General features: G+C 45.5%; 2 protein-coding genes across 3 annotated transcripts in view; both read right to left on the bottom strand.

Annotated features, from left to right (window-relative positions):
• glcci1a (glucocorticoid induced 1a) overlaps positions 1-12,646 on the bottom strand; it is a 55,088-nt gene extending 42,442 nt beyond the window's left edge. For both annotated transcript variants that reach the window (XM_084313018.1, XM_084313019.1), the window contains exon 1: positions 11,314-12,646. In XM_084313018.1, the coding sequence (XP_084169144.1) occupies positions 11,314-12,229 (916 nt within the window). In that variant the 5' untranslated portion in view covers positions 12,230-12,646. The remainder of the gene's footprint in view (positions 1-11,313) is intronic.
• A 468-nt stretch (positions 12,647-13,114) lies between these two features.
• umad1 (UBAP1-MVB12-associated (UMA) domain containing 1) overlaps positions 13,115-24,452 on the bottom strand; it is a 50,513-nt gene continuing 39,175 nt past the window's right edge. Inside the window, exon 4 of the mRNA XM_084312975.1 lies at positions 13,115-15,536. Within this exon, the coding sequence (XP_084169101.1) occupies positions 15,252-15,536 (285 nt within the window). The 3' untranslated portion in view covers positions 13,115-15,251. The remainder of the gene's footprint in view (positions 15,537-24,452) is intronic.

Here is a 24,452-nt window from a genome sequence, read left to right as displayed (position 1 = left end):
CTAAAACAACTACTAATAGTAACCGACTTTGCTGGGATCTTACAAACTGTTAAGTAGCTGTACTGGTTGGCAAAGCATTGTAGCACAGGAAGAAAGTACCACTCTCTCTCTCTTGCTCAACACATGCACGTGTGGGTACACTACACACACACACAGCTCTTCTTGCTAGACTTGCCTTTGACTCTATAAAACCACTAACTCAGCATATCTGCTGTAGCAAGCCACCACAGGCTTCCTCACTAACCACAGAACCAGCCTGAAACCCAGCAGATTACAGACCAGAGGAACTGACACTGTTATGGTCATAAATTAAATGAGTGGAAACACAGGGAATGTGCATTCTGTCATGGCCACGGCTGTCAATACCGAGAAATTCCTTGAAATACTGCAATAGACATGAAAGAAGAACCTGGCGATATCCTTTAGGGCTCATGACAACTCGGCCTACATTGTATCGCTCTAGACTACACTCTTGACTCCCAAGGCTTTTGGGGTTTTCCCACAGACTAAACAAATGACCTCTGAGAGCTTTCGAACTGTCAAATAACAAGACCTTGCCTACATCCCACACATCTCTATTGTGAGTCTCCAATAATACTTTTCCTTGGACTCTTATTCATATTAGAAAACTCAACAACGTTGTTTCCCCATCGTTGCACGAGCAATAAAGCAATAGATCAATAGCACTCTTGTGTTTTCTTGCATGTTTTGTGTCATCCATCCACTCCTGGACCACATGTTAACTATGTGATTGCATTATGGACCTCAGATAAGATAATACACCGACGAGGCCTTGACTTGGTTTGCGTTGGGAAAGTAGGCCTTCTTTCCGGCATGCAGCTCGTGGCCCTGGGATGAACTGGAAGGGTTCACCAGCTACAGGCAGGTTATAGGGACTACAGGCACAGCTCCTCCAACATGCTGCACCAGACAGACTATACTGTAGCTACAGCTCCTCCAACATGCTCCACCAGACAGACTATAGCCACAGCTCCTCCAACATGCTCCACCAGACAGACTATACTGTAGCCACAGCTCCTCCAACATGCTCCACCAGACAGACTATACTGTAGCCACAGCTCCTCCAACATGCTCCACCAGACAGACTATAGCTTCAGCTCCTCCAACATGCTGCACCAGACAGAGAATAGCTGGGTCACAGCAATATTTGGTGTCAGCGGCCTGGCACAAGACTTTTTTCCTTGTGTTTTTTTCTTTTTAATGGTTTCCTGAGAGAGCAGATGGAAAGAAGGGTGCAGGGCCGTGCCAGGAGGCAGGAGCTCCCAAATCCCAGCACAGAGGGGAGAGAGAGACGGCCCAAACAGCACCCAGCCAGGACCGAAGGGTTTTTATGAAATACCATACTGTTCATCTGCTGCAAAAGAAACCCATCATTTTACTTGACTGTGTTTATATATTGTCAAATAAAGTCATCATTTTGAGAATAGGTAGCCTAAAAGAGTAAAAAAATAAATATAAAAAAAATGTAAATAAATAAAATAACTGGAAGCAATAAAATCATAATAAAAAAATTATGCACATTTGAAACATGGAAAATAGAATATGCTACTTTATCTGCCTAGCAACGACTAGCGCTGTCACACAGCAGACAACAGAGTTAAACACAAAAGCATGATGAGAAAGGCAAAATAATACAGGAGGAGCTCTACATGGGAGGGAGGCGGTTATATCAAACAATATCCACCAGTCACGCTTCAGAAGATTCAGAGGTTCTACTGTAGTTAAGGTAGGTAATGCATAATAGATGGCTCAGAATTGACCCATCTCAAACCTCCCCCTCTTTTCTTGATCAGCCAATCACAACTGTCGCTTGTGATTGGAGGATCCAGAAAAGTGGGCGGGTTTGAGATAGGTCAATTCGAGCTGGGAGTTATACCAAATAGGTATATGCCGTCATGGATCTAATGCAAAGGCATTACTACTATACTGTCGTCCACGATATATACATATTGTAAAAAAGAAAATAAATGTACACACCATATATTTCTTTGTTGTACTTTTTTTTTTATAATTAAAAAGAATATGTTATGAAATAAGGACACACAATATACGACTTCTGTTGAAACAAGGCTACGTCAGATTCTACATCAGATTCTGAACAGCAGTTTCTCACATCCTCATAACCTAATTTAGGCTACATTCATTTTGTAGAAAGAAAGATTATGAAGACCGATTAGACACTGAATATGTTGTACAGTATGCCGCCTTGTGTACATTTTCAACACCCGAGACTGAAGCGGGAGGCAATGAATGCTACTGTAATGGGAAGCCAAAGAGAAAAGTGCCCTGATGATTGACATCGGCATTGTATGGGAACAATGTCAAAGGCAGCAGCCTCACATACTGTATGCAACAGAGATAACAACTCAAACCATTTGGTCTCTTGTAGAGCCATATGAAATCCGTTTAATTTTTTTCCAAATTACATTTTATTTTTTTCCAAATTCCGTTTTTTCCGTTTTAATATTTCAGATTTTATTTTATTTTTTTAATTTTTTTTATTATTGCAAAACAAAACTTATTAAAAGTCAGTACTCAACACACAATGTATAATGAAACTTTCAGTAAAGGTGGTTAAAATATATGCAAGTACAGAAACAGGATAAAACAAAAATAGTCAATAATAACATTTTAACCGTATACAGTGTATATCCAGCGAAGTTACAATTATATAAATGTTAGTATATAATATACCCCTAATACCTATTTTCTAAAACCCTACACACATATGCTCCAGCTCAAACCCCCCCCTCCCGGACCCCCTCTTGGATAGTACCTCCATTATCCCTCACTCCTAACCAGACACTACCATTATAGGCTAGCTTTTATTCTCTCCACCACTTCTAACCACATTGACATTTTGGATTCATTGAGCCCCAGAATTCTTGCTGTAGATATTTCTTGATATATCACATCGAGATATGTAAGAAACCACACTTTCCGGCACATTTTTTCCGGTTGAAACCAACGTGATGCGATCAGTTTTTTAGCTACTGTGATACCCGATAAAACCAATCTTTTTAGTTGTGGATTCACTGCAAACTCAAAAACATCATTCAATAGCAATACCGCGGGGTGTACAGGTATATTCCAAAATATGAGTATTGATAATTGTTGGGACACATCTTTCCAGAATGCCTTAACTGGTGGGCAGTCCCAATACATGTGCATAAATGTTCCTTCGTCCCCATTTGTACATTGGGAGCATTTGGAGTCTTGTATAAGCCCCATTTTGCACAGCCTTATAGGAGTCAAGTATGTCCTGTGAATATAGTTCAGATTGATTTGTTGATGATCCGGGTTCCTTGATGTAAGTCGGACATTTGCCCAGGCTCCTTGCCAATCAAAGTCATTTTCCAGGTCTGGTATATCCCTCCTCCAGACATTGTCTAGTTGAAGGGTTTCATACGAGGACGTTAGTAATTGATAATAAAAACCTGATACAAAACCTCCCAATGTATCTCTTTCATAGAAAAATTTGTGGTATCTGTGGTGTTCAATTGGTATGTGTAATGGAACACCGTGAGATCTCATACAAAGTCGTAACTGTATGTAAAAAAGCCATGTGGACTCGGTGAGGTTAAACTTTATGCATATTTCGACATAACTACAGAGGCCCTTGTTATTAAAAATATCCCCTAATGAGTGTATGCCTCTCTCTTCCCATATAGGGAATCTTATAGGTCGTTTTCCCATTAAGAGAGCATTGTTATTGAATATGGGAGTGTGATTATGCCATACTTGAGGGTTAGGAAATTTCCTTTGTGTTTCCCGCCATGTCCTGATTGCATGGGTAATTATTGGGCCAAATTCTCGCTCACAATGCTTGATTGAAAGTTTAGTGTATGCTATGTCTTTCAATCTCTGTGGGGCTACTATGTTTTCTTCTAATTTTCTCCAAGATACCAAAGCCTCGGGGTCAAACCATATCTTCTTCAATGGTCTTAATGTGAAGGCATTAAAATATTGTAAAAAATCTGGGACTGCCATGCCACCGTCTGCTTTATTTCTCTGTGCGGTGGATCTTTTTATGCGAGGTGGTTTGTTATTCCAAATAAATTTGTATGTGGAGGTTTGTAATCTTTTCCAGTTATATTTCAGAATTCTGTATTTTGCTTTGTACGCTCATTTTACCATCAGAAATAGTGTCTAATAAGTGGGAATGAATAAATGTCCACAATTTAATAAGATATAACAGTCCATTTAATAGGGCTGTCTTAAATACTTCGAAGCTTCGAAGCTTCGTTCGATGGGCATGGGATTATATGAAAATAAAATTTGATTATTAAAAAAAAAAAAAAATCTCTGCCTCTCTTTGTTAACTACAACAAGCAATGCTGTTTGTTATTTAAGATGAGGTCGGACTCGGCACTGACAGCTTTGTGTTCATTGTGCTGCTTTTATAAAGCCTAAAATGACGACTTACAATATTTCATGAAAGCAAAGTGTTTTGTTTGTCTAAGATTTAAAAAGGTTTAAACTTTACAGCACTGACAAAGTTGAACAAAGTGCTGTACAAGTCCCACAACATAAAAAAAAAAAAAAAAAAAAAATTTTTTTTTTTTTTTTAGTTGATTTTATTTTTATTGCTCAATTCCGCGATTTTGTCCGCGATTCCGTGATCGCGGATTCCATATGGCTCTAGTCTCTTGTCATTAAAAACAAGATGAGTCTAACGTACAGGATTCCGTGAGAAATCGACACATTCTCCTACGTGCTGCAACTGGTATATTCTTAACCCAACGCCAGGTTGTTGTTTTTTATTTTATTTATGTCCACGGTAACTGAACCGGAACCAAATTACTGCTATGGCAACAGAGCGCACAGAACCGCAAGTGCCACACTGCCTGAGCGCCAACACTGTAGAGACACCAGGAGTTCAACAAGCAAGCTAACTCCAACACTGTAGAGACACCTGGAGTTCAAACAAGAGGTGGACGCGGGCAAATACTGCGGCATGGTCATGCTGGACCTACAAAAGGCCTTCGACACTGTCAATCACACCATTCTGATTGACAAGCTAAAAGCAATTGGTTTTGATAGTTTATCAGTGAGCTGGATACAATCCTACCTGGAGGGGAGGGAACAGATGGTGGAAGTAAACGGTACCCTATCCCCCCCCCTCACAGTGAGCTGTGGTGTTCCACAAGGAAGCATACTAGGACCGCTACTATTCCTAATTTATGCAAATGACATGTCGTCAGCTTGTGACTGCAACTTGTTCCTGTTTGCGGACGACTCAGCCCTGCTGGTCTCTGACAAGAACAAGTTACAGGTTGAAAAAGCCCTCAGCTCGGAACTAGGCAAAATCTGCATATGGCTCGCCGACAACAAACTATCATTACACATGGGCAAAACAGAGTCCATTCTCTTCGGTTCAAATAACAAACTCAGCAAGACCGACGGCTTCTCGGTTACAGTGGGTGACAATATTATCACAAGGAAAGATGAAATTACCTACCTGGGTTCCATCCTAGAGGCTAATCTTTCCTGTGACAAAATGGCATCCAATGTAATAAAAAAAGTCAACCAACGAACGCGATTCTTGTACCGGATCTCCTCTCTGGTAAACAAGAATACCCTGAAAACTCTAGCAGGAGCACTCATTCAAGGGTACTACGACTATGCTTGCACCTCATGGTACCAAAGCACCTCAAAGGCACTAAAAAACAAATTACAAACATCTCAAAACAAGCTAGTCAGACTACTACTTGACCTGACTCCTAGAACCCACCTCACCCCTGCCCACTTTGACAACCTAGGATGGCTTAGAGTAGACGACAGAGTACAGCAACTTGCAATGGGCCTGGTCTACAAGATACACTACGCGACCAAGGTACCCATGTACATGTCAAAATACTTCCCAAAGGTCAGTGAATACCACGATCACAACACCAGAGGGAGCTCCACAAATCATGTAAAACCCAGATTCGGCTCAAACAAGGGACTAAACACGTTTCGCAATTATGCCACATCAATGTGGAACGCCCTGCCTAAAGCTGTAAAGGAATGTGAATCACTACCCACCTTCAAAAACACTCTCAAAAAACACCTACGTGAGACTGCAATTCGAAACTGGCCCCTACAAATGTCCTAACCTAGTTGTACAGTAAATGACCAAGTAAGGCTTTGTCAACATTCCAATGTACAGTGTAAAATGTGTGTGTGTCCCCTACCCAACCCCCCCCCCCCCCCCCCACCTACAATGTACAGCCCTCACCCAACCCACCCAACCCCACCCCACCAACCTCCTCCAATGTACAGTTTCTACGCCAAATGTATATACACTCCTTTTCTGGACACTTTTGTATCACAAACAGTACTGTATTTGCAAATCTGATATGTCATAAATGTATAGATGTAGCAGTACTGTCTATCTGTATGTCATGTATGTCATATATGTTATGATGAATTGAAAATGGGGGACCCTGGTGGAAACAAGACGAAAGTCTTTCTCTGGTCTGCATCCCCTTAACAATTGTATGTATTGAGATGTACTGTACTGTACCCATTCTGCAATCTGTTAATAAACTTTTCAATCAATCAATTCAATCAACAAGCAAGCTAACCCTAACACTGTAGAGACACCAGGAGTTCAACAAGCAAGCTAACCCTAACACTGTAGAGACATATGGAGTTCAACAAGCAAGCTAACCCTAACACTGTAGACACCTGGAGTTCAACAAGCAAGCTAACCCTAACACTGTAGAGACACCAGCAGTTCAACAAGCAAGCTAACCCTAACACTGTAGAGACACCTGGAGTTCAACAAGCAAGCTAACCCTAACACTGTAGAGACACCTGGAGTTCAACAAGCAAGCTAATGCTAACTCTATAATGCCATAGACACATCTGGAGTTCAAAAGCAAATCGATGAGAGCTCACGCTACCAGGTCTATGCCACAAAACATGTCACATAACAAGCAGCACTGCCTGTGTATGTTACTGCTTTATACAGAGGGGTATGCCTCTGTTCTGGCAGTAGGCCTAACAACACTGCACTTATTTCAGTCATATTATAGATTCATGGAGAACTTAAATAATGTATAGAGAAATTGTACCTAAATTGTACCTCATCCCATTTCTGCTTTGCACTATATAGTATTGTACATTTGTACACTGCATAGTATTGTATATTATATGGTAACTCAGTTACGTCTATTCTGCATCGAACATTGTACATATGTCTATACTGAACACTGTGACCTCATTTTCTACTTCTAATTTACATGCTATACTATGTTATTTGATACTATCTTGTCTAGCACAGTCTCTGGAGCGTAACAGTAAGAAGCATTTTGTATGAAAGTATTCTGTACTTCTGTATGACAACTATTAAAGAAACTTGAAACTTGAAACTTGAGAGCTATGCAAGTCCGTTTTAGGTTTTCAGACACGCAGGGTTTCTCAAATGTCATAACCCCAGCACACCAAAGAAACTTGAATCGACTGTACAACTGAACGCTTCATGATACTAACTAACACAAAATGGAGATCATTCTTTTTTCTCTTCTATGGCTGTGATACGAGGACTCGGTTCTCAGCCCCAACACAGTAACAATTTTACTTGGAGCGTTGATTTATGGATAATAATGAAAGAGCAGAATGACTGACTTTAGAGTGCAGGGTGTTTAAAAGTGTTTGGCTCAGACTGAGAGAGCCGTCTACACCCAGAACAGCCCCCTCAGGACAGGAGTTGCCCCTATGCATCCCTGCCCTGGCCCCATTTCCTCTCTCCCCCGCCCGCGTTGCCAATAAAAAATGTTGTCATCGCCGGGACCCTTGTTTCACTAACAGCTGTAAAGCGGCCTGCCGGCTCAGTCCAACGGCTGAAATGGAAAACGGGCCCTCGTACACTTCCTGCCATTTGACGTGTAGGTTCCACGGGCCCTGGCCCCCCCTCTGGATGGGGAGAGCTCGCGGTGTGCGACCGACTGTCATCACGCCATTAAAACAAGAAAGAAAGAAAAACAACACAGCTTTTCTGGGATAATGTCCCTCTATGTGTGTTACGCTTTCCGGCGATTCCAGTGATTTCGGCAGTACCAAAAATAGCTGTATAAACAATGGGAGGAATAACTTGAAATAGCGGTTGGGCTCCGATCCCAGACACGACGCTCAGGGCCAAGAATTTGACTTTTATGTAAAAAGCTATGGACACAGACACTTATTTGACAAGTGATGACTGACAAGTATGTGATGAATGTAAATTATAGTCTCTTCATAACAGATATAATCACTGTCACTGAGTATTTGCAAAGAAAGAAAGCTGAGAGCTTCACCCCTGGGTGCTATGGAGGTGACGTATTGTACGGGTGAAAGGAGGAGTTTCAGCTGTACAATACACAGCCTTGCTATGGGAACTATCGAGTGTTTTTCATTTCCCCTTCAGGGACAATAACGTTTTTACTTTTTTGTTTTATTAACTTGTTTCGTCTCATCATTTTCACAATACTACAGGCCAGGTACCAAAAGGAATACTATGCCTCGGCTTCAAGCGGCAATCAAAACTGGAGTTTCTGAAGAGGCTCTACAAGAGAGGCCATGTAAAATGAGGGGGTGGCAAGGCTGCATTTTGGTTTTGTGTCATATTACTTTTGGCGTGTATTAATCGCCAGTCACACCCACGCAATAAAAGTTCATCTGAAGGTCAGACTCCAATACCAGAGGAGAACAAGATGCAGACCAAGAAATCCTGGCTGTGTATTGTATGTACAGAGCAGCAACAAATTAACCCTTTCACTACCACACTACAGGTTAACCTTTCACTACCACACTACAGATGGTTAACCATCTGTAGGGTGGTAGTGAAAGGGTTAACCTTCTGTAGTTGTGTGGTTGTGAAAGGGTTAACCTTCTGTATTGTCGCAGTAAAAGGGTTAACCATTAGGTAGGGTGGTAGTGAAAGGATTAAAAACATGTAAAAAATACAAGAAAGTATATAAAAGATTTTTTTTAAAGCCCTGTACTTGTACAGAAAGCAGCACTCCGGAATAACCCAACTGCAGCCAAACCCAACCATAAAGCTTCTGCATTGTTTTTAGTTCAGCATGCATAAACCCTATGGTGGCTTTGGCTGTGAAAGCCACAGCCTATCCTTTCATCTTATATCATGGGAGAAACGTCAACAGAGGGCAATCAACATGGCAGCAGGGATATTGCAGCGACACTTTCACCTTCATCTTCTACGAATGTATGAGACCATCCACTCACTACTTGTTCACTAGAATTAAGACTAACTCTCTCTCCGATACATATGGATGAGGTCAACTAACCAGATTATTTTTTAAGGAGGGTAGTTAGACTCCTCGTTTCTCTGCCACGTGAAGATGAAAGGACTTGGTTTTGTTTTCAACTTTAAAGCTCTTCATGCCAGAGTAATGTATTTTAAATCACTCCCAGGCCTCCCATCCTCCTTAGCCCGCTTTACAAGCAATACGCTTAAAGAGCTGTAACCATAACGACAGAATTTTACTGCTTCGCCACCACTCTCCTCCTATGAATCCCCCCCCCACCCTCTTTAACATCGAGACATTGATTATTCTAGCCTGGGCTGGGCTGTTCATGAGGCAGTGGCCGGTCTGCGCTTTGTGCACTTGGCCTCAGGTATGATGTCATCGCCTCACCTCCGTGAAAGGTCATCTGATGAAATGTCACACCGGCCGGCCTCATTGCCCCGAGAACGTCGTCAGCAGCAGTTAAGCGAGAGAGCACAAATGCGACAGGCTCTGGAACTCGTTTCACAAACAAACAACGCTTGCATGTTTGTGAGCATTGCATGATGCATGCAGTGGGCATGTGCTAGGCTACTCCCATTCCAACTCACTGGAGAAGGTGATGGCGTTAATGAAACTGGTCAGCGCCCGTAATGGCAGCACAGTACGAGAATGAATCATTTCACACTACTCTCTCTCTCTCTCCCCGCCAACTGATTCTCAGAAGGAGATAATGAGGGTCTGTTAGTCCAAACAGTTAAGTGCATTCTTGGAGATCCAAGCCAAGTCCACGTGGACAGCTCATTTTAGGACGTTGTTCTCTGTGTTTCAGAGGAGTCCCAAAAATAATAAAAACAACTTGTGGTAGTCGTTCAATGGCCACTGGTTGGATGAGCTCACTGTGTGACATCCACGTGTGATAGATGGTGCGTTATACGATGGTGGAAGGTCACAGCTGTCGGTGGGGTGGTAGGTTGTGATGTGAAGTCCCTTGGTCTGAACTAGGAATGCAGCATACTCATCTGTCATGGATGTTCACTTGCCTAAAATTGAGGATTCTGCATTGCAGGAAACCCACAGTATCTTCGCAAGGAATATGAGACACGTTGTGCATTGTGACAGGCTGAGCAATACAAAAGGTACACTTAAAAATGGGATGAAGATTTACAGCCTACCCTCAAAATATGGTAATGATGAGTATGACTATCCTGGTACCACCTGGATATTGGGGAGGATTGCAATGTGCTCCCAAAAAAAGGAGTTACTGTACCTGCAAGGAAAACGTGTCATATGTCATACACGGATGATAGTCAAGTATTATTCCGGCCCTACAGTTTAGCAAATTCATATTTACCACGGCTTAGCTGCTGAGGCTAACCTAGTTGCAGTCAGATCATTCTGTTTATGTCTGGTCGAGCTCCAGCTAAAGGCCCCACTGTTGCCTGACGACGTATTTATTTTCTCCATTTCAATGCTGGTAAACAACCGATGGTATAATAAATAAATACGCTTAGTATGCGTATCCACACATCGTTGATCTGTATAATCTTGCTAATCATCCGAGCATTTCATCTAGAAGATTATGGAGTCGTGTTTATCTTCGCCTGGCGCGCGGCAGCCTAGCTGCATCATCATCATCATCATCATCATCATCATCACTATCATCACTACACGGGCAGCATCCACCACATCCATAAAGATATAACCACAAGTACAACATTAATAATTACATTACCACAATTAGCGATGATTAGACAATGATTTCAAAGGAAATCAGTTATGCAATCGTCACTGTAAAGCCCATGCATAGGTTAAGCAATTCAATAAATGTTATCACAATATTATTTGAAACCTGTCGTGCATGGCATACTACGCATGGCATACTACGCATTAGTTATCAAAATGTGGCGATTATGCTGCGCGCTATTATTATTGATGTTTTGGCGTCAGAGCCCTCTGCTCACCATTGCATCTGACCCAATTATCAAGCTAGCCAGCTAGCATCAAGCTATCCTCTACACCGAGGATGGATGCAGAAAATGAATCTCCTTGAAGAAGAAAAAAAAAACATTATTACCTTTAGAAACGGGTGAATTTGGGGACCGTTCTGGTGATGAACCCTTGCTATCGGGCGGCGATCGTCTACTGTGCCTGGCGAGCAGCCTGCCCTCCGAGCCGTTCTTCCCAACCGGGTTCGCGAGCAGCTGCGTCGGGCTGGTGGGACTGGAACTGCGACGGGACGTGGTGGGTCCTCCTGTGTTGCTCCAGACTGAGGAGGAGGAGGAGGAGGAGGAGGAGGAGGAGGAGGAGGAGGAGGAGGAGGAGGAGGAGGAGGAGGAGGAGGCGGGGTGGGTTGGGCTGGGCTGGGTTCCACGCAGGAGCTGGTACGGCACCGTGGCACGGATAGGCTGCAGCCGGGTCGTGGTGCTGTTGTTGCTAGGGCCCGGAGAGGGGGTCGTGGTGCTGTTGTTGCTAGGGCCCGGAGAGGGGGTCGTGGTGCTGTGGTTGCTAGGGCCCGGAGAGGGGGTCGTGGTGCTGTGGTTGCTAGGGCCCGGAGAGGGGGTCGTGGTGGTGCTGTTGTTGCTAGGGCCCGGAGAGGGGGTCGTGGTGCTGTGGTTGCTAGGGCCCGGAGAGGGGGTCGTGGTGCTGTTGTTGCTAGGGCCCGGAGAGGGGGTCGTGGTGCTGTGGTTGCTAGGGCCCGGAGAGGGGGTCGTGGTGCTGTTGTTGCTAGGGCCCGGAGAGGGGGTCGTGGTGCTGTTGTTGCTAGGGCCCGGAGAGGGGGTCGTGGTGCTGTTGTTGCTAGGGCCCGGAGAGGGGGTCGTGGTGCTGTTGTTGCTAGGGCCCGGAGAGGGGGTCGTGGTGCTGTTGTTGCTAGGGCCCGGAGAGGGGGTCGTGGTGCTGTTGTTGCTAGGGCCCGGAGAGGGGGTCTTGGGGGAGCCGTCACCGCTGCGCGTCACCCTCTGCTGGCTGGAGCTCGTTGCTGATGTTGACATGATTAGCCCTCTGATGCAAAACTCGTCCAGTTGTATAAATTAGGATAATGCTATTAGTTAGGTATTTATGTAATTCAAAAAGTCCCGGAGAGTAGGCCACAACTTCCTTTTTTAAAGTTGTTTTCAGAAGGCTATAGCAGACGTGTTTGGAACAAAGTGACAAAAAGTTACGGAAATAATATTTTTCTTTTACAGTAGTTCACACGGTGCCCAGTCGCAGATAGTGGCTTGCTAAAGTTACATTTCTACGAGTTGAGCGAGTCGTACAGCTTGTTTAACACTTCTTATTTGACCCAACTACTATTTGTCAACCACTACAAATATTCAAAACATATTTGTAATGTTTTAAATAAATAACCTCCTCATTAGCCCGTTACTAACCTCCTTCGGTCCCTGGTTGTATGTCGCCACCCCTGACTCTACTCCACTCTGTCCGCGGCACCAGTTACTACACAGTTAGTACACACACAGGGGCGGACTCAAATCACTACAGCCATCTTCTGATTGGTGCGCTGTGCCCCTGACTGGACATGTTCATTGGTCATAAAGTAAAAATTCGCCATTGAAGCAGGTTGAAGCCAGTCTTGTTGAAGCCAGAGCGAAGTCAAGCTCCTTCAGGGCAGGTTATTGGCCGGTGATCTATGAACTGGGGTTAGCTTGCTAAAATGATGGTACAAACTTGTCTTGATCTCCACGAGTTACATGTAACAAGGACCGAATTGTATTAAATGCATTACATGTACCATTATTTGTATCACCAAATGCAATTAAGTTTTCACAGTTCCTCATAGCTGTCAACATTGTGATATTAAAATAAGGGAGACAAGGTGATCATGTCCAATGATAGATAACACAATTTGCCTCTGAAATAAATCACAAATAACAAATATTTTCAAATTTTATTTGATATGTTCAAATTGTCAAACTCAACCAAAAGAATGAAAGAGGATAACAGTATCTGCAACAAAAAATAACCTTTACTAAAAGCATTCATAGAGGTTTATAATCAGAGTATGTAAACTTCTCAGGTAGACTGCTTTAAAACCATTCAGATCGCTCAAAGTTACTCATATTAAAAGGCACAACAAGTTCAGAGGTTTACAGGAAGTGATGTTGCATAATATCTAGAAAGATCTGGTTGGTACATGGACAACAATGTGAACAATAAACGTGAACATACTCTTGGGGAAAACATAACCCCAATTATATTTCCTCATTTAAAATAACAATACAAATGCACTATGTGCAGCATTTGTCAAAGAAAATACCAAAACCAAAAACTTCAAACCTAAAATGACTAAGAAGAAAACCGTATTGACCCACAGCCAGGCATAAATGTAAATCAATGCAAGAAATCTATGGGCAAAATATAACTCCAGTGAGCACGCACAAGGTCAATCTTGTGCACAAAACACACAAAAACGACTACAAATGAAAATGGTGAAATCTGCAGTGTTGTCTACAAGGAAATAATATGCATTTAACCGGTCCATGAAATGCAGAAGAGATTAACTCATACAATTAATCCCATACATTTAAGAAATAAAACGGTTTGTAATTTCACATTACGTGGAATACCACATCACACTGAAATGTCAGTGTTCCAAGAGCAAGTGATCTTTTCAGATTTAAAAGTGGTCAAAAAGATATGCAATTATTGCATAAAAACGTCCACACATTTGACTAATATGTTATATATATATATATAACATATTTTAAACTAGATATAAAATTTGGCATTTGGTGGCATATCTTTCACCTACAAACCCTGGTGGTAGAGACACAGAGCTTTCATTTGGTAGCACATATGTTTACTGGTGTACAAAACAGTCTCTTAGCAACATAATAAAGCTACACAGTCCCCGCCTCCTCTCTGGTTTCATAATAGTTTCACTACGCAGTATAAAAGCCAACGATTCCCTGCAGACAGTGGAAAAGTTATGTTAATTTATTTTGTACAGGAAATGGTGAACGGCGATAATAAAACAGAAGTCGAAACCCTGACGACCAACGTCACTATATTCATTTAAAATAAAGTATATGCAACTCCTTTACAATCTGGGAGAACCTTTGATTTATATGTTGTGTAGTAAAAGAATATCGTGGGTAATCTTAACTTTCACCAGCGGCTACTACACAATGTCTTTTTTTGGCAACAGAGTCAAATCTGATGTCCCATGACAAATGTGGAAATAGTTAGATAGAAAATGGAGACAGAATAAATAAAACATTAAATAGATTGGAGAAAAATGGTAAAGGGTAGATACAGAACTACAGTATGTAAAAAAAAATGTCATACAGTGTCTCGTTTCATTATTGAAACAACCCCCTTGCGTTTCAATTCCGACATAAATAGGAAAATAAGTAGACAATACTTGATACAATGTAGTTATTTTTATACAATTCTCTGTTGAATTCATTCTGCCGACATGCTTCGCCACATACAACATGGTGCATTGCCACCGCTCATTAGCCACAGTTGTCATTTATTGATGATGATGCTATTTGATTACAATCACCTGTTGTTTGCAACCAAGATGTCTGCGTTCGAATACTATGAATACCCCCCCCCCCCCCACAACCACCTCCGCAGAACGCCCCACCGCCATGTTGCTGATGACTATTTATATGTACAAAAGACATTTATTTTTCATGTTGACACTTTTACTCAAAATTCCTGTAGTAATGCATGATTACCTTTTGACTCATGACTACATGAGAAAAATAAATAAGCTAGTTCGCTACACCAGTACTACTTTGCCTTTGCTATGACATCCATCTAGACTCCTTTAACCACAGTTGGCCGTTCTAATGATTGTCCTCTGTGTACAGAGTGTGTTCATCATCGCTGCATGCAGTTCTCCTACACCGGACTGACATTATGTTTTTTCTAAGCTGATCATAACCAGGCTTGCATGTTTTAAATACAGCCTACGGTGGAACTGAATCGCAGCTAACTGCCAGGCGGACAGGCTCGACCAGGGCTGATGTAGAAAGCGATGCTGCCCGGGGGGGGGGGAGACTACAGATCACAGAGCACAGAGTTCTCCAGGGTGAAGTCGTACATGAAGTTGGCCAGGTTGTGGTTGACGTCCCGGGACAGCAGAGGGTCGGGAAGGCAGGGGAACCCGGCCCGCATGGCCAGCAGCACGTGGGGCGCCAGGGTGAACGGCACGTCCCCGAGGAGCTCTGGAAGAGACAGGGGGGCGGCGTCCGCCGTCAAAGGCCCCGGGGTCTGCATCGCGGCGGGCAGAGCGGGAGGGAGCGTCATGGCGTCTGCAGGTCGCGCCGGGGTCGCACAGTATGACTGGGAAAAAGAGGAGAGACACAAATGTTAGTTTGAATGTACAGTTGGGCAATACCAATACAGAGTCCTTGTTTACGTCTCAGACAGTACCGATCCGATCCATTCATTGTAGTAGACAGAAATAGACTTTAGACCATAAGTTGGGTCACTGGGAAAAAATTATTTAACCAATAACATGATCTGTATTGGTGCAACCCTGAAGTACAGAATTGTTTCCAGACATCACATTCAGAAGCTGTATTTAGTTGTCTAGCCTATTTCTCTTTTCCAGAAGAGCAGTCACTGTTTTGACTCCGATATGACTTACTGTAAGAGACTTTGATCTCACTCGTCAACAACGTCACATTTTGTGTATAGTGCATTCGGATGCCTACGACACAGTAATCAAAACACAATCCCAGCTCCACTACAGCCGACCCCTCTAGATATGGCCTTGTTTACTTTAGTGCTCTGTTGTAACTTGTGATAAATCCTCCTGGACCACATGCAGAGAGGAGGGGAAGGAGAGTAAAACGCGACACAGAGACGCGTCCCAACTCTCCAGCAGCAGAAGAGGCTTCTTTCAAGGGGGACCAGGAGGGAAACATAGCGACAAGAGCTCTCGCCCGTGCACTCCTCTCTGACACCCTAAAGGAAGGAAGTTACGAGGGTGCCATCCCTCACAAATACCATAGGCTGTGTGTAACAGGTGAACACAGCCACAACAACAACAGCCCTTCAAACACACCAGTATAGCAGAAAGGAAAAAGTTTTACGACAATAAGTTGCGGTTTCAGGGGCACCAAATATGTTTCTGGTTTTAAAAAAGGGAAAGACGTCGTGAGCTGGAAGATCTCGAGGAGAAGCAATACAATTGCTCTTCATTCTCAAGATGCTCTAAAACTGGATGTTCCCTTTATGAGAACTGAATTGGGAAAAAAGGGATTTTAAATATGCTGCTCCTAGGGATGTCCCGATCACGTTTTTTTGCTCCCGATCCGATCCCGATCATGTGATTTTGAGTATCTACCGATACCGATATTTTCCGATCCGATAAAAATTATTTTCTTATTTTTTTTATTCAACAAACATGACCATGTTCACGTCTTACACTCATAATGAGGCCTTAGTTTTGCTTTTAAATTGCATATCATCATTCATTTATTTATTGTCACACAGAGTAGAAGAATTTTGCCAAAACAAACCAATAGTATCCAGCTGCAGAACGGCAGGCCAGCCACACTCTCAGACCCAAACGCATTTCCTTTGATTTAATTATACATCAAATGATTTATGAAGTTAACTTTTCACCTGGATAACGTCAACATTCAGGGTGAATGCAATGTGAGAAATTGGGATTAAAAAAAAAAGAAAAAATATTTTTTATTTGGTTCCGAGATGTGGCTGGTCTGCCGTTCTGCAGCTAGATACTATTGGTTTGTTTTGGCAAAATTCTTCTGCTCTGTGTGACAATAAATAAATGAATGATGATATGCAATTTAAAACCAAAACTAAGGCCTCAGTATGAGTTTAAGACGTGAACATGTTATATAGTCGTACTGGCGAATCGCGTCCTGCTCTTCGCCATCGAGATATACCTCATCTCCAGTACCTAGTGTACTCCATCAACGAATAAAAACAAATACACCCAGCACCTGCCAGGCCCCACCCTAGTGACGTACTATATAGCACTAGGCATGGTCACCACTCGTTCTTCCTCTATTTTCGTTTCCATCATAGCGGATGCTTGCACCCTGTGTAACTAGTTGTTATGAAAAGTTTTGAGAAATTACGCAATATTGAGTGCTTACCGGAGATTTGCCTACCCCTGGAATCCACGTCGGGTCTATCCTGATGTTTCCTCGTCTTGTAATAATAATAATAATAATAATGGATTCAATTTGTACCGCGCTCTACATTCGTGAGAATCTCAGAGTGCTACAGGAGATAAAGACAAAAGTTAAATGAATAAAACAATTTAAAATTAATAAAAACAATTAAAAAGACTAACAACCAGTGAAATGGAAGAACCTAAGAGTAAAATAAAATAAAAATAATAGTAAAATGAATAGAAGTAAAAATAAAAGTAAAAGAAAATTCAGGCAAAAGCCTTGTTAAAAAGAAATGTTTTTAGGCCCCTTTTAAAAACCTTGACGGATTGTGGTGCTCTCAGGTGGATGGGGAGAGCATTCCAAAGTCTGGGTGCGGCAGAGCAGAAGGCGCGATCGCCCATGGAGTGCAGCTTAGTCCTGGGGGCTTTGAGGAGGTAGGCTGTGCCGGAGCGGAGGGAACATGAGGAGGACTGGGGGGTGAGGAGTTCCTTGAGATAGGCAGGGGCACCACCGTGTACGCACTGGTGAGTGAGGAGGGACACCTTGTACTCAATTCTGTGTTCCACGGGGAGCCAGTGAAGGGATCTGAGGGTGGGGGTGATGTGATCATATTTGCGCACCCTCATCAGGATCCTAGCAGCGACATTCTGGATGGTTTGCAGTTTTTTAATGCTTTTGCTAGGAATCTTGATGAGGAGTGCATTGCAATAGTCCAGCCTGGAGGAAACAAAAGCGTGGACGAGTTTCTCGGAATCTGCCAGGGTGAGTGAGGGGCGGAGTTTAGTGATGTTTCGGAGGTGAAAGAAAGAGGTCTTGCAGAGGTGTTTGATGTGTGTATCATATGTGAGGTGGGGGTCCATTTTCACGCCCAAGTTGGTGACAAGGGTGGAAAGGGGAGTGTCCTGACCGGAGAAGGAGATGGTGGTGATGGTGGTTGACCGGACCTGGTGTGGGGTACCGATCAGCATGGCTTGTGTTTTGGAACTGTTGACCTGGAGAAACCTGTGGTTCATCCACGCCTTAGTCTCCTCCAGGCAAGCGGTCAGTGTGGGGGGTGATGAAGGTGATGATGGTGTGATCCGGATATATAACTGGGTGTCGTCAGCGTAGCAGTGGAACGACACACCGTGCCGGCCGATGATGCGGCCGAGGGGGAGCATGTACAGGGTGAACAGCAGGGGGCCGAGGACGGATCCCTGGGGGACACCGCAGGTGACAGGGTGGTTGGAGGATGTTGCGCCTCCGAGGGAGACACACTCAGTCCAACCAGCCAAGAGGGACTGGAATAAGCCAAGGGCTAGGTCGCGGAGTCCGACATTGGAGTGGAGACAGTCCAGTAGAATGGGATGATCCACCGTGTCGAAGGCTGCCGATAGGTCGAGAAGGACCAGAATGGATGGGGTTCCAGCATCCGCCGCCATCAGTAGATCGTTGGTTACCCTGACCAGGGCTGTCTCTGTACTGTGCGCGGAGCGGAAACCAGACTGGAACTTCTCAAAGATGTTGTCGTCTCTGAGGTGTGCTTGGAGCTGCTTCGCAACTACCTTCTCCAGCACCTTGTAAAGGAACGGGAGGTTGGAGATGGGCCGGTAGTTGACGAGGGCCTCTGGGTCCAGGGTGGGTTTCTTCAGGAGGGGGGTGATGATGGCAGTTTTGAGGGCAGGCGGAACGTGGCCAGCCTGCAAGCAGAGGTTGATGGTGCTGGTCATGAGGGGACCAATAGTGCGGATGTTGGCTCTCACCAGGGCTGTGGGGAGGGGATCCAGAGCACACGTGGATGACTTCATCCTCCCGATGATGGCCTCGACCTCACGCTGCGTGGTGTCGCTGAAACAGCGGAGGAGCTGGGAGACTTCAGGCTGTAAGACAGCAGGTGGAGCAGATCGAGGGACAGCGTGCAAGGTTTGGCTATCGAGCCGGCTCGTACACAGGTAGGCTCTGTGTCATCAGGCATTAACGCTGGTGTTAGTAATGCTGCTGGTTGTTTTGTTACACAACAGAGTTGTGTGTCGGCGCCAGGGGCGGGATGTTTTGGTGAACGTTCCTCTGAAGTGGACGTTTTCCAGGCGATCCTGGAGCGCGCTGCTAACACTACTGCTATAATGCTGTTCTAATGTTCCCCGCCATGGGATGTCAACGCTTTTCCCTCCTCTTAACCTGTTCATTGATGAAGGTCAGTCGGTAGCTAATGTGGGGGGTTTTGCTGAGTCTTATTTACCCTTTTTACGGGTGAATGGGTTGACAACAGGGTGCAGGGCGGGTGTGCCGTGGCTAGAGAGCCAGGTAGCATCGATCCTGTGCCCCGGCGGGGTTGAACGGTGTCCCACCCGGAAGCCGACGCTTGAGAGCGAGTCTGCCCGGCGGGTGGCAGTATGGACTGATGAGAGTTATACTGCTACAGGATGGAATTTAGCGGCGGCCAATGTTGTGGCTCAGCTGACTGTTTTTCTGTCCACATTAGCGTCGGGTAGTGGGGCTACAGGACCAGCCGACGCTGAAAACATTTTGCATGTTTTTGGTGTTCTAGAGATCTTGACTCAGTCGCAAGCTGTAACTGCAGGGAGGATTAGGATGCTATCAACGCTTGTTAATAGGCATTTCTGGTTGGAGCAATCTCCTCTTGGGGAGGAAGAAAGGTTTCTTCTCCTCACGGCTCCTTTTTCCGCGGAAGGACTTTTTTTATGACTTATACTTTATTGCATATTTTTTCTTTTTGCACACAGTACTTCCGGACAATACAATGAATGACATATTTTGCATCAGCATGGGTCAGTCCTGAAGGACAACACAGACACCTAGACCCCTAACGTCTAGGTTACACTGATAACCCCCATATGGGGGGGAAGACAGAGAATTTTCTTTATAAAAAATAAAGACATAAGAATAAGTAAAACTAAGCAAACGAAAAATTCTACCAAAAAAATTTTAATAAATAGATAAACTAGACTAAATCGAGAATAAAATGGGAAGTAATACCAAAACAAAAAGAAAACACCAAACGAAAAAATAAATCTAGATTAAAACATAGAGCCACTCTTGTCGACATTAGGGATGGGTATCGTTAGGATTTTATCGATACTACTACTCTTATCGATACTGCTTAACGGTTCGGTACTTTATCGATACTCTTATCGGTTCTTTTTGAAAAAAAGACAATTAATTAAGAACAGAATCGACATTGCTTTATTATTTATACAACTTTATAAATAAGTATTATAAATAAATATAATTTATGCAGGGAGGGGTATATTTGCAATTGAGAGCATTGGTCATCTCCCTACAGTAAAGATTAGAAATGATTGAATTATTGTAAATTTGTGTGGAGTGGTAGGAATAGCTGCTTCAATAATAACTTATATTATAACAACAACAACAAACAAGTTAGACAACTATGTATACAAAAAAAAACGATATACACTGAATGATTAGTTGTTACCTAAAGCCCTTGGACTCCACTGTAGAGAAGGGGTGCAGGCCTTTGACAATAAACTTTGTCACAGCCCTGTGACACTCGTTCACCCTATCCTCTGTCATCCTTCCTCTAGCTGCTAGGGTGAAGGGACTTTGGGTGGTGGAGGTAGAGGGAGGATGTGTGGTGGCCCTGGGCTCACTGGCCTGGGACACATTGACGCCTCAGCTTGACTATCTATAAAACGTTTTTAGATTGTAGTATTTGTAGCTAAACAATTATTTTGTTTATTAGCCTATTTGTAATAATTCGTTATTAGCCTAGGAAACTCTGTATCTTGGCTTACCGGCTGCAGTGGACGTGGATGCAGATGGACCACTGCGTGCAAGGCAGTCGAATACGGCGCATTTCTGCACACTAATATCGTGTTTTGCCAACAAATGTTTTGATAGGTTGCTCGTATTGCCACCCTTACTGGCAAATGTTTTGTTGCACTTGTGGCAACGTGCGTTGTCGGCATTGACCCTTGTAAAATATATCCAAACTTTAGAACGCTTCGCTCTATCCGCCATCACGACTCAGTGCATGCAGAGGCAGAGCTGTCTGTGTCTGTGTGCAGCGCGCTTCAGCACGGGCGTCGGGGACAGCACTTTCATTAAGGAGTACCCGTACAGTATGTGTAGCACTACTAGCAAGCGACTCGCGAGGAGTGTTTGTAATAATGACTCGTTGCGGCTCGCTTCTCGTGCAGAGACAGAGAGAGGAGAGATCGTTTGCAACTTTTAAATAATAATAATACTTTCTCTAGAGTATCGATAGCAGTACCGAGGACGTCGGAGCTTATAAATACTCCGGTATTTTCTAATATAGTACCGGTTCCCGTTTAAAACCGGGGTCCGGGGGGCATCCCTAGTCGACATAAACATGGTGCATTTGTCAGGTATTATATACTCATGTGCATGGTCGCTGTCTAAGACAGCGGAAGGACTTTTTGGTCGTTCTGCGGAGACGCGGGCAGTTGTTGACCTAGGTTCCACACCGCCTCACGCTATGCAGCCAGAGGTTGGAGCACGGCCTCGTCAGCGACTGTGGCGAGGCCCTCGACAGGCGGCCATGTTTCCCCCGCCAGTGGTACCCTGGGCGGAGAGTAAACAGGGGTCCACAAGGCCGACAGCCTTGGCGGCCGAGGGATCGGCCATGTTGGATGTGCTCTGCTTGGAATATACAAGCCGTCGCCGTTCTGCCGCGAGCAGCCCGCTCCCCGATCACCCCTTCCCCCGTCACCAGCGGAAAAGGGGCTCTGATCGTTTTCCTTTGGCTGCGGGCCGCGAGCCTTCATTGAAGCGCATGCGGCCCCACGTTTCGCTTCTCATGGGGACAGGGGCTGACACCCAGTTGATGGCTGAGCCTGGGTCTGTCCGTGAGAATGTTGTGCTGTCACGTGGCTCCCTCGCCACACGTTGTGCGATTGGTGAGCCTGGTGTTACGGCTGCCACTATTGACAGTGGTCAGCAGGGGGACTCGAGGCCTCTTCGAAAGAATGCTCAGCACGAGTTACCCCGACCTCGCCTTCGCCAGGCGGGGTATCACGTTGATGCCTCCCACTCCCGCGAGATCGGCAGTGGTCTGCAAAGAAGAGGCTACGCACAGCGGGAGGGACCGGGCCACCTATCTGCTGTTCCTTGCGGCCCAGCGTCAGTTGACGGCGGGTGCGCTCTGGGATTATTATCACATATGGCTACGAGAGTGCCATGTGTCGGGATGGGTAGAGAGAACGTTGAGGCTGGGGCTTGTCTTGCAGTTCGCACAACCCCACCCTCCGTTTTCAGGTTTGGTGCAGACCCTATTGTCAGGGTCAGCAGCAGTGACAGCTCTGGCCGACGAGATCCAATCTCTGTTGGCGAAGCAGGCCGTAGTCGTGGTCCAGAGAGAGGACACGATGTCAGGCATCTACTCCCGTTATTTTCTGGTGCCCAAAAAAACGGGAGGGGTCAGACCTATACTGGATCTGTCCGCGTTCAATCGTCCGATTGTGGCGAGACCATTCAGGATGTTGACCGTCAAACACCTGCTACTTGCTGTCAGGGTGGGAGACTGGTTCACCTCCATAGACCTGAAGGATGCGTATTTTCACATCCCGATTTTCCCTCCTCACAGGAAGTTCCTGCGGTTCCTATTTCAGGGCGTAGTGTACGAATACCAGAGGTTGCCGTTCGGCTACTCTCTGGCTCCCAGCACATTCACCAAGTGCGTAGAGACTGCGCTGGAGCCTCTACATCTCGACGACATATTGCTCCTCAGCCGGTCGGAGGAGGTCGCCAGGTCTCATACCAGGCTGGTGGTGGAATTCCTCACCAGGCTGGGTTTTGCTGTGAACTGGAAGAAGAGTACGCCTCTTCCCAGTCAACAGGTGGAGTATTTGGGCTTGACTCTGAGGTCAAGACCCATGAGGGTAACCCTCTCGGAGCAACGGAGGGTGTCTATCCTCCACGCGCTCGGGGGGTTTCCGTCTTGGAAAGACGGTCACGGCGCTGCAGGTGATGCGCCTGCTCGGTATGATGGCATCTGCTCACGCTGTGGTCCCTCTTGGCCTCTTCATGAGGAGGATACAGAGGTGGTTCTCCAGTATGAGAATAGACCCGGTGAGGGACAAATGGAAACGGTTGACGGTTCCTTTGTCGATATGGGGGATCTCGTCCATTGAGGAGGCCTGGTATCCTCACCAATGGGGTCCCCATGGGCAGCAGGCGTTCACACGTCACGGTCTTCACCGACGCTTCCCTCAGGGGATGGGGAGGGACGTGTCGGACCGACGCAGTGGGGGGCAGCTGGACGATCCATGCTGCCCGGTCTACCCTGCACATAAATGTGTTGGAAATGAAGGCGGCCCTCCTGGTCCTCAGACGGCTCGCCCACTTGGTGGTAGGCAAGCACGTTTTGGTCAGAACGGACAGTATGACGGCAGCGGCGTATATCAACAGGCAGGGTGGAGTACGCTCCACCCGTCTGCACCGGGCGGCGGTCGAACTCTGGCTATGGGCATCTCGCAAGCTGTGCAGTCTGAAGGCGCTCCACATCCCTGGCAAGGAGAATGTGGGCGCGGATATGATGTCACGGGGCGGTCCTCGTCACGACGAGTGGGAACTGCGCCCAGACATAGTCAGGCAGATCTGGGATCGCTTCGGGGAAGCTTCAGTGGATCTGTTTGCGAGCAGACAATCTCACAAGTGCCCCTTGTGGTTCTCGGTCAGCCGGGGAGACAATCCTCCCTTGGGGGTGGATGCCTTCTCAGTGTATCCATGGCCACCCGGGCTTCTGTACGCCTTTCCCCCCACACACCTGGTGAGTCAGTTGTTGGAGCGGGTACGGTGGGAGCACAGGACCGTGATCCTGGTTGCGCCGGACCGGGGCACAGCTGTGTGGTTCCCGGTCCTGATCAGCTACTGGTAGCCCCGCCGTGGCCTGTTCCTTGGTCGGCGAGGGCCCTCTCTCAAGCGTACGGATCGCTGTATCAGCCCCCGGTGCTGGGCCAACCTCTGATGGTTTGGCTGGTGAGAGGGTGAGTCTGGAGAGGATGGACCCTTCTGTGGTTGACACCATCCGGAATGCGCGTGCTCCCTCCACTATCGTGCTTTACGCGGGTAGGTGGCGTATGTTCCAAGAGTGGTGTAAGGCGGGGGGCCGGGACCCGGTGTC

The sequence above is a fragment of the Notolepis coatsorum genome (genome assembly GCF_963971535.1).
Source record: "Notolepis coatsorum genome assembly, chromosome: 4".
Lineage (NCBI taxonomy): Eukaryota > Metazoa > Chordata > Actinopteri > Aulopiformes > Paralepididae > Notolepis > Notolepis coatsorum.
The sequence above is the reverse complement of the archived record's forward strand: the minus strand, read 5'-3'. Positions and strand labels throughout refer to the sequence as shown.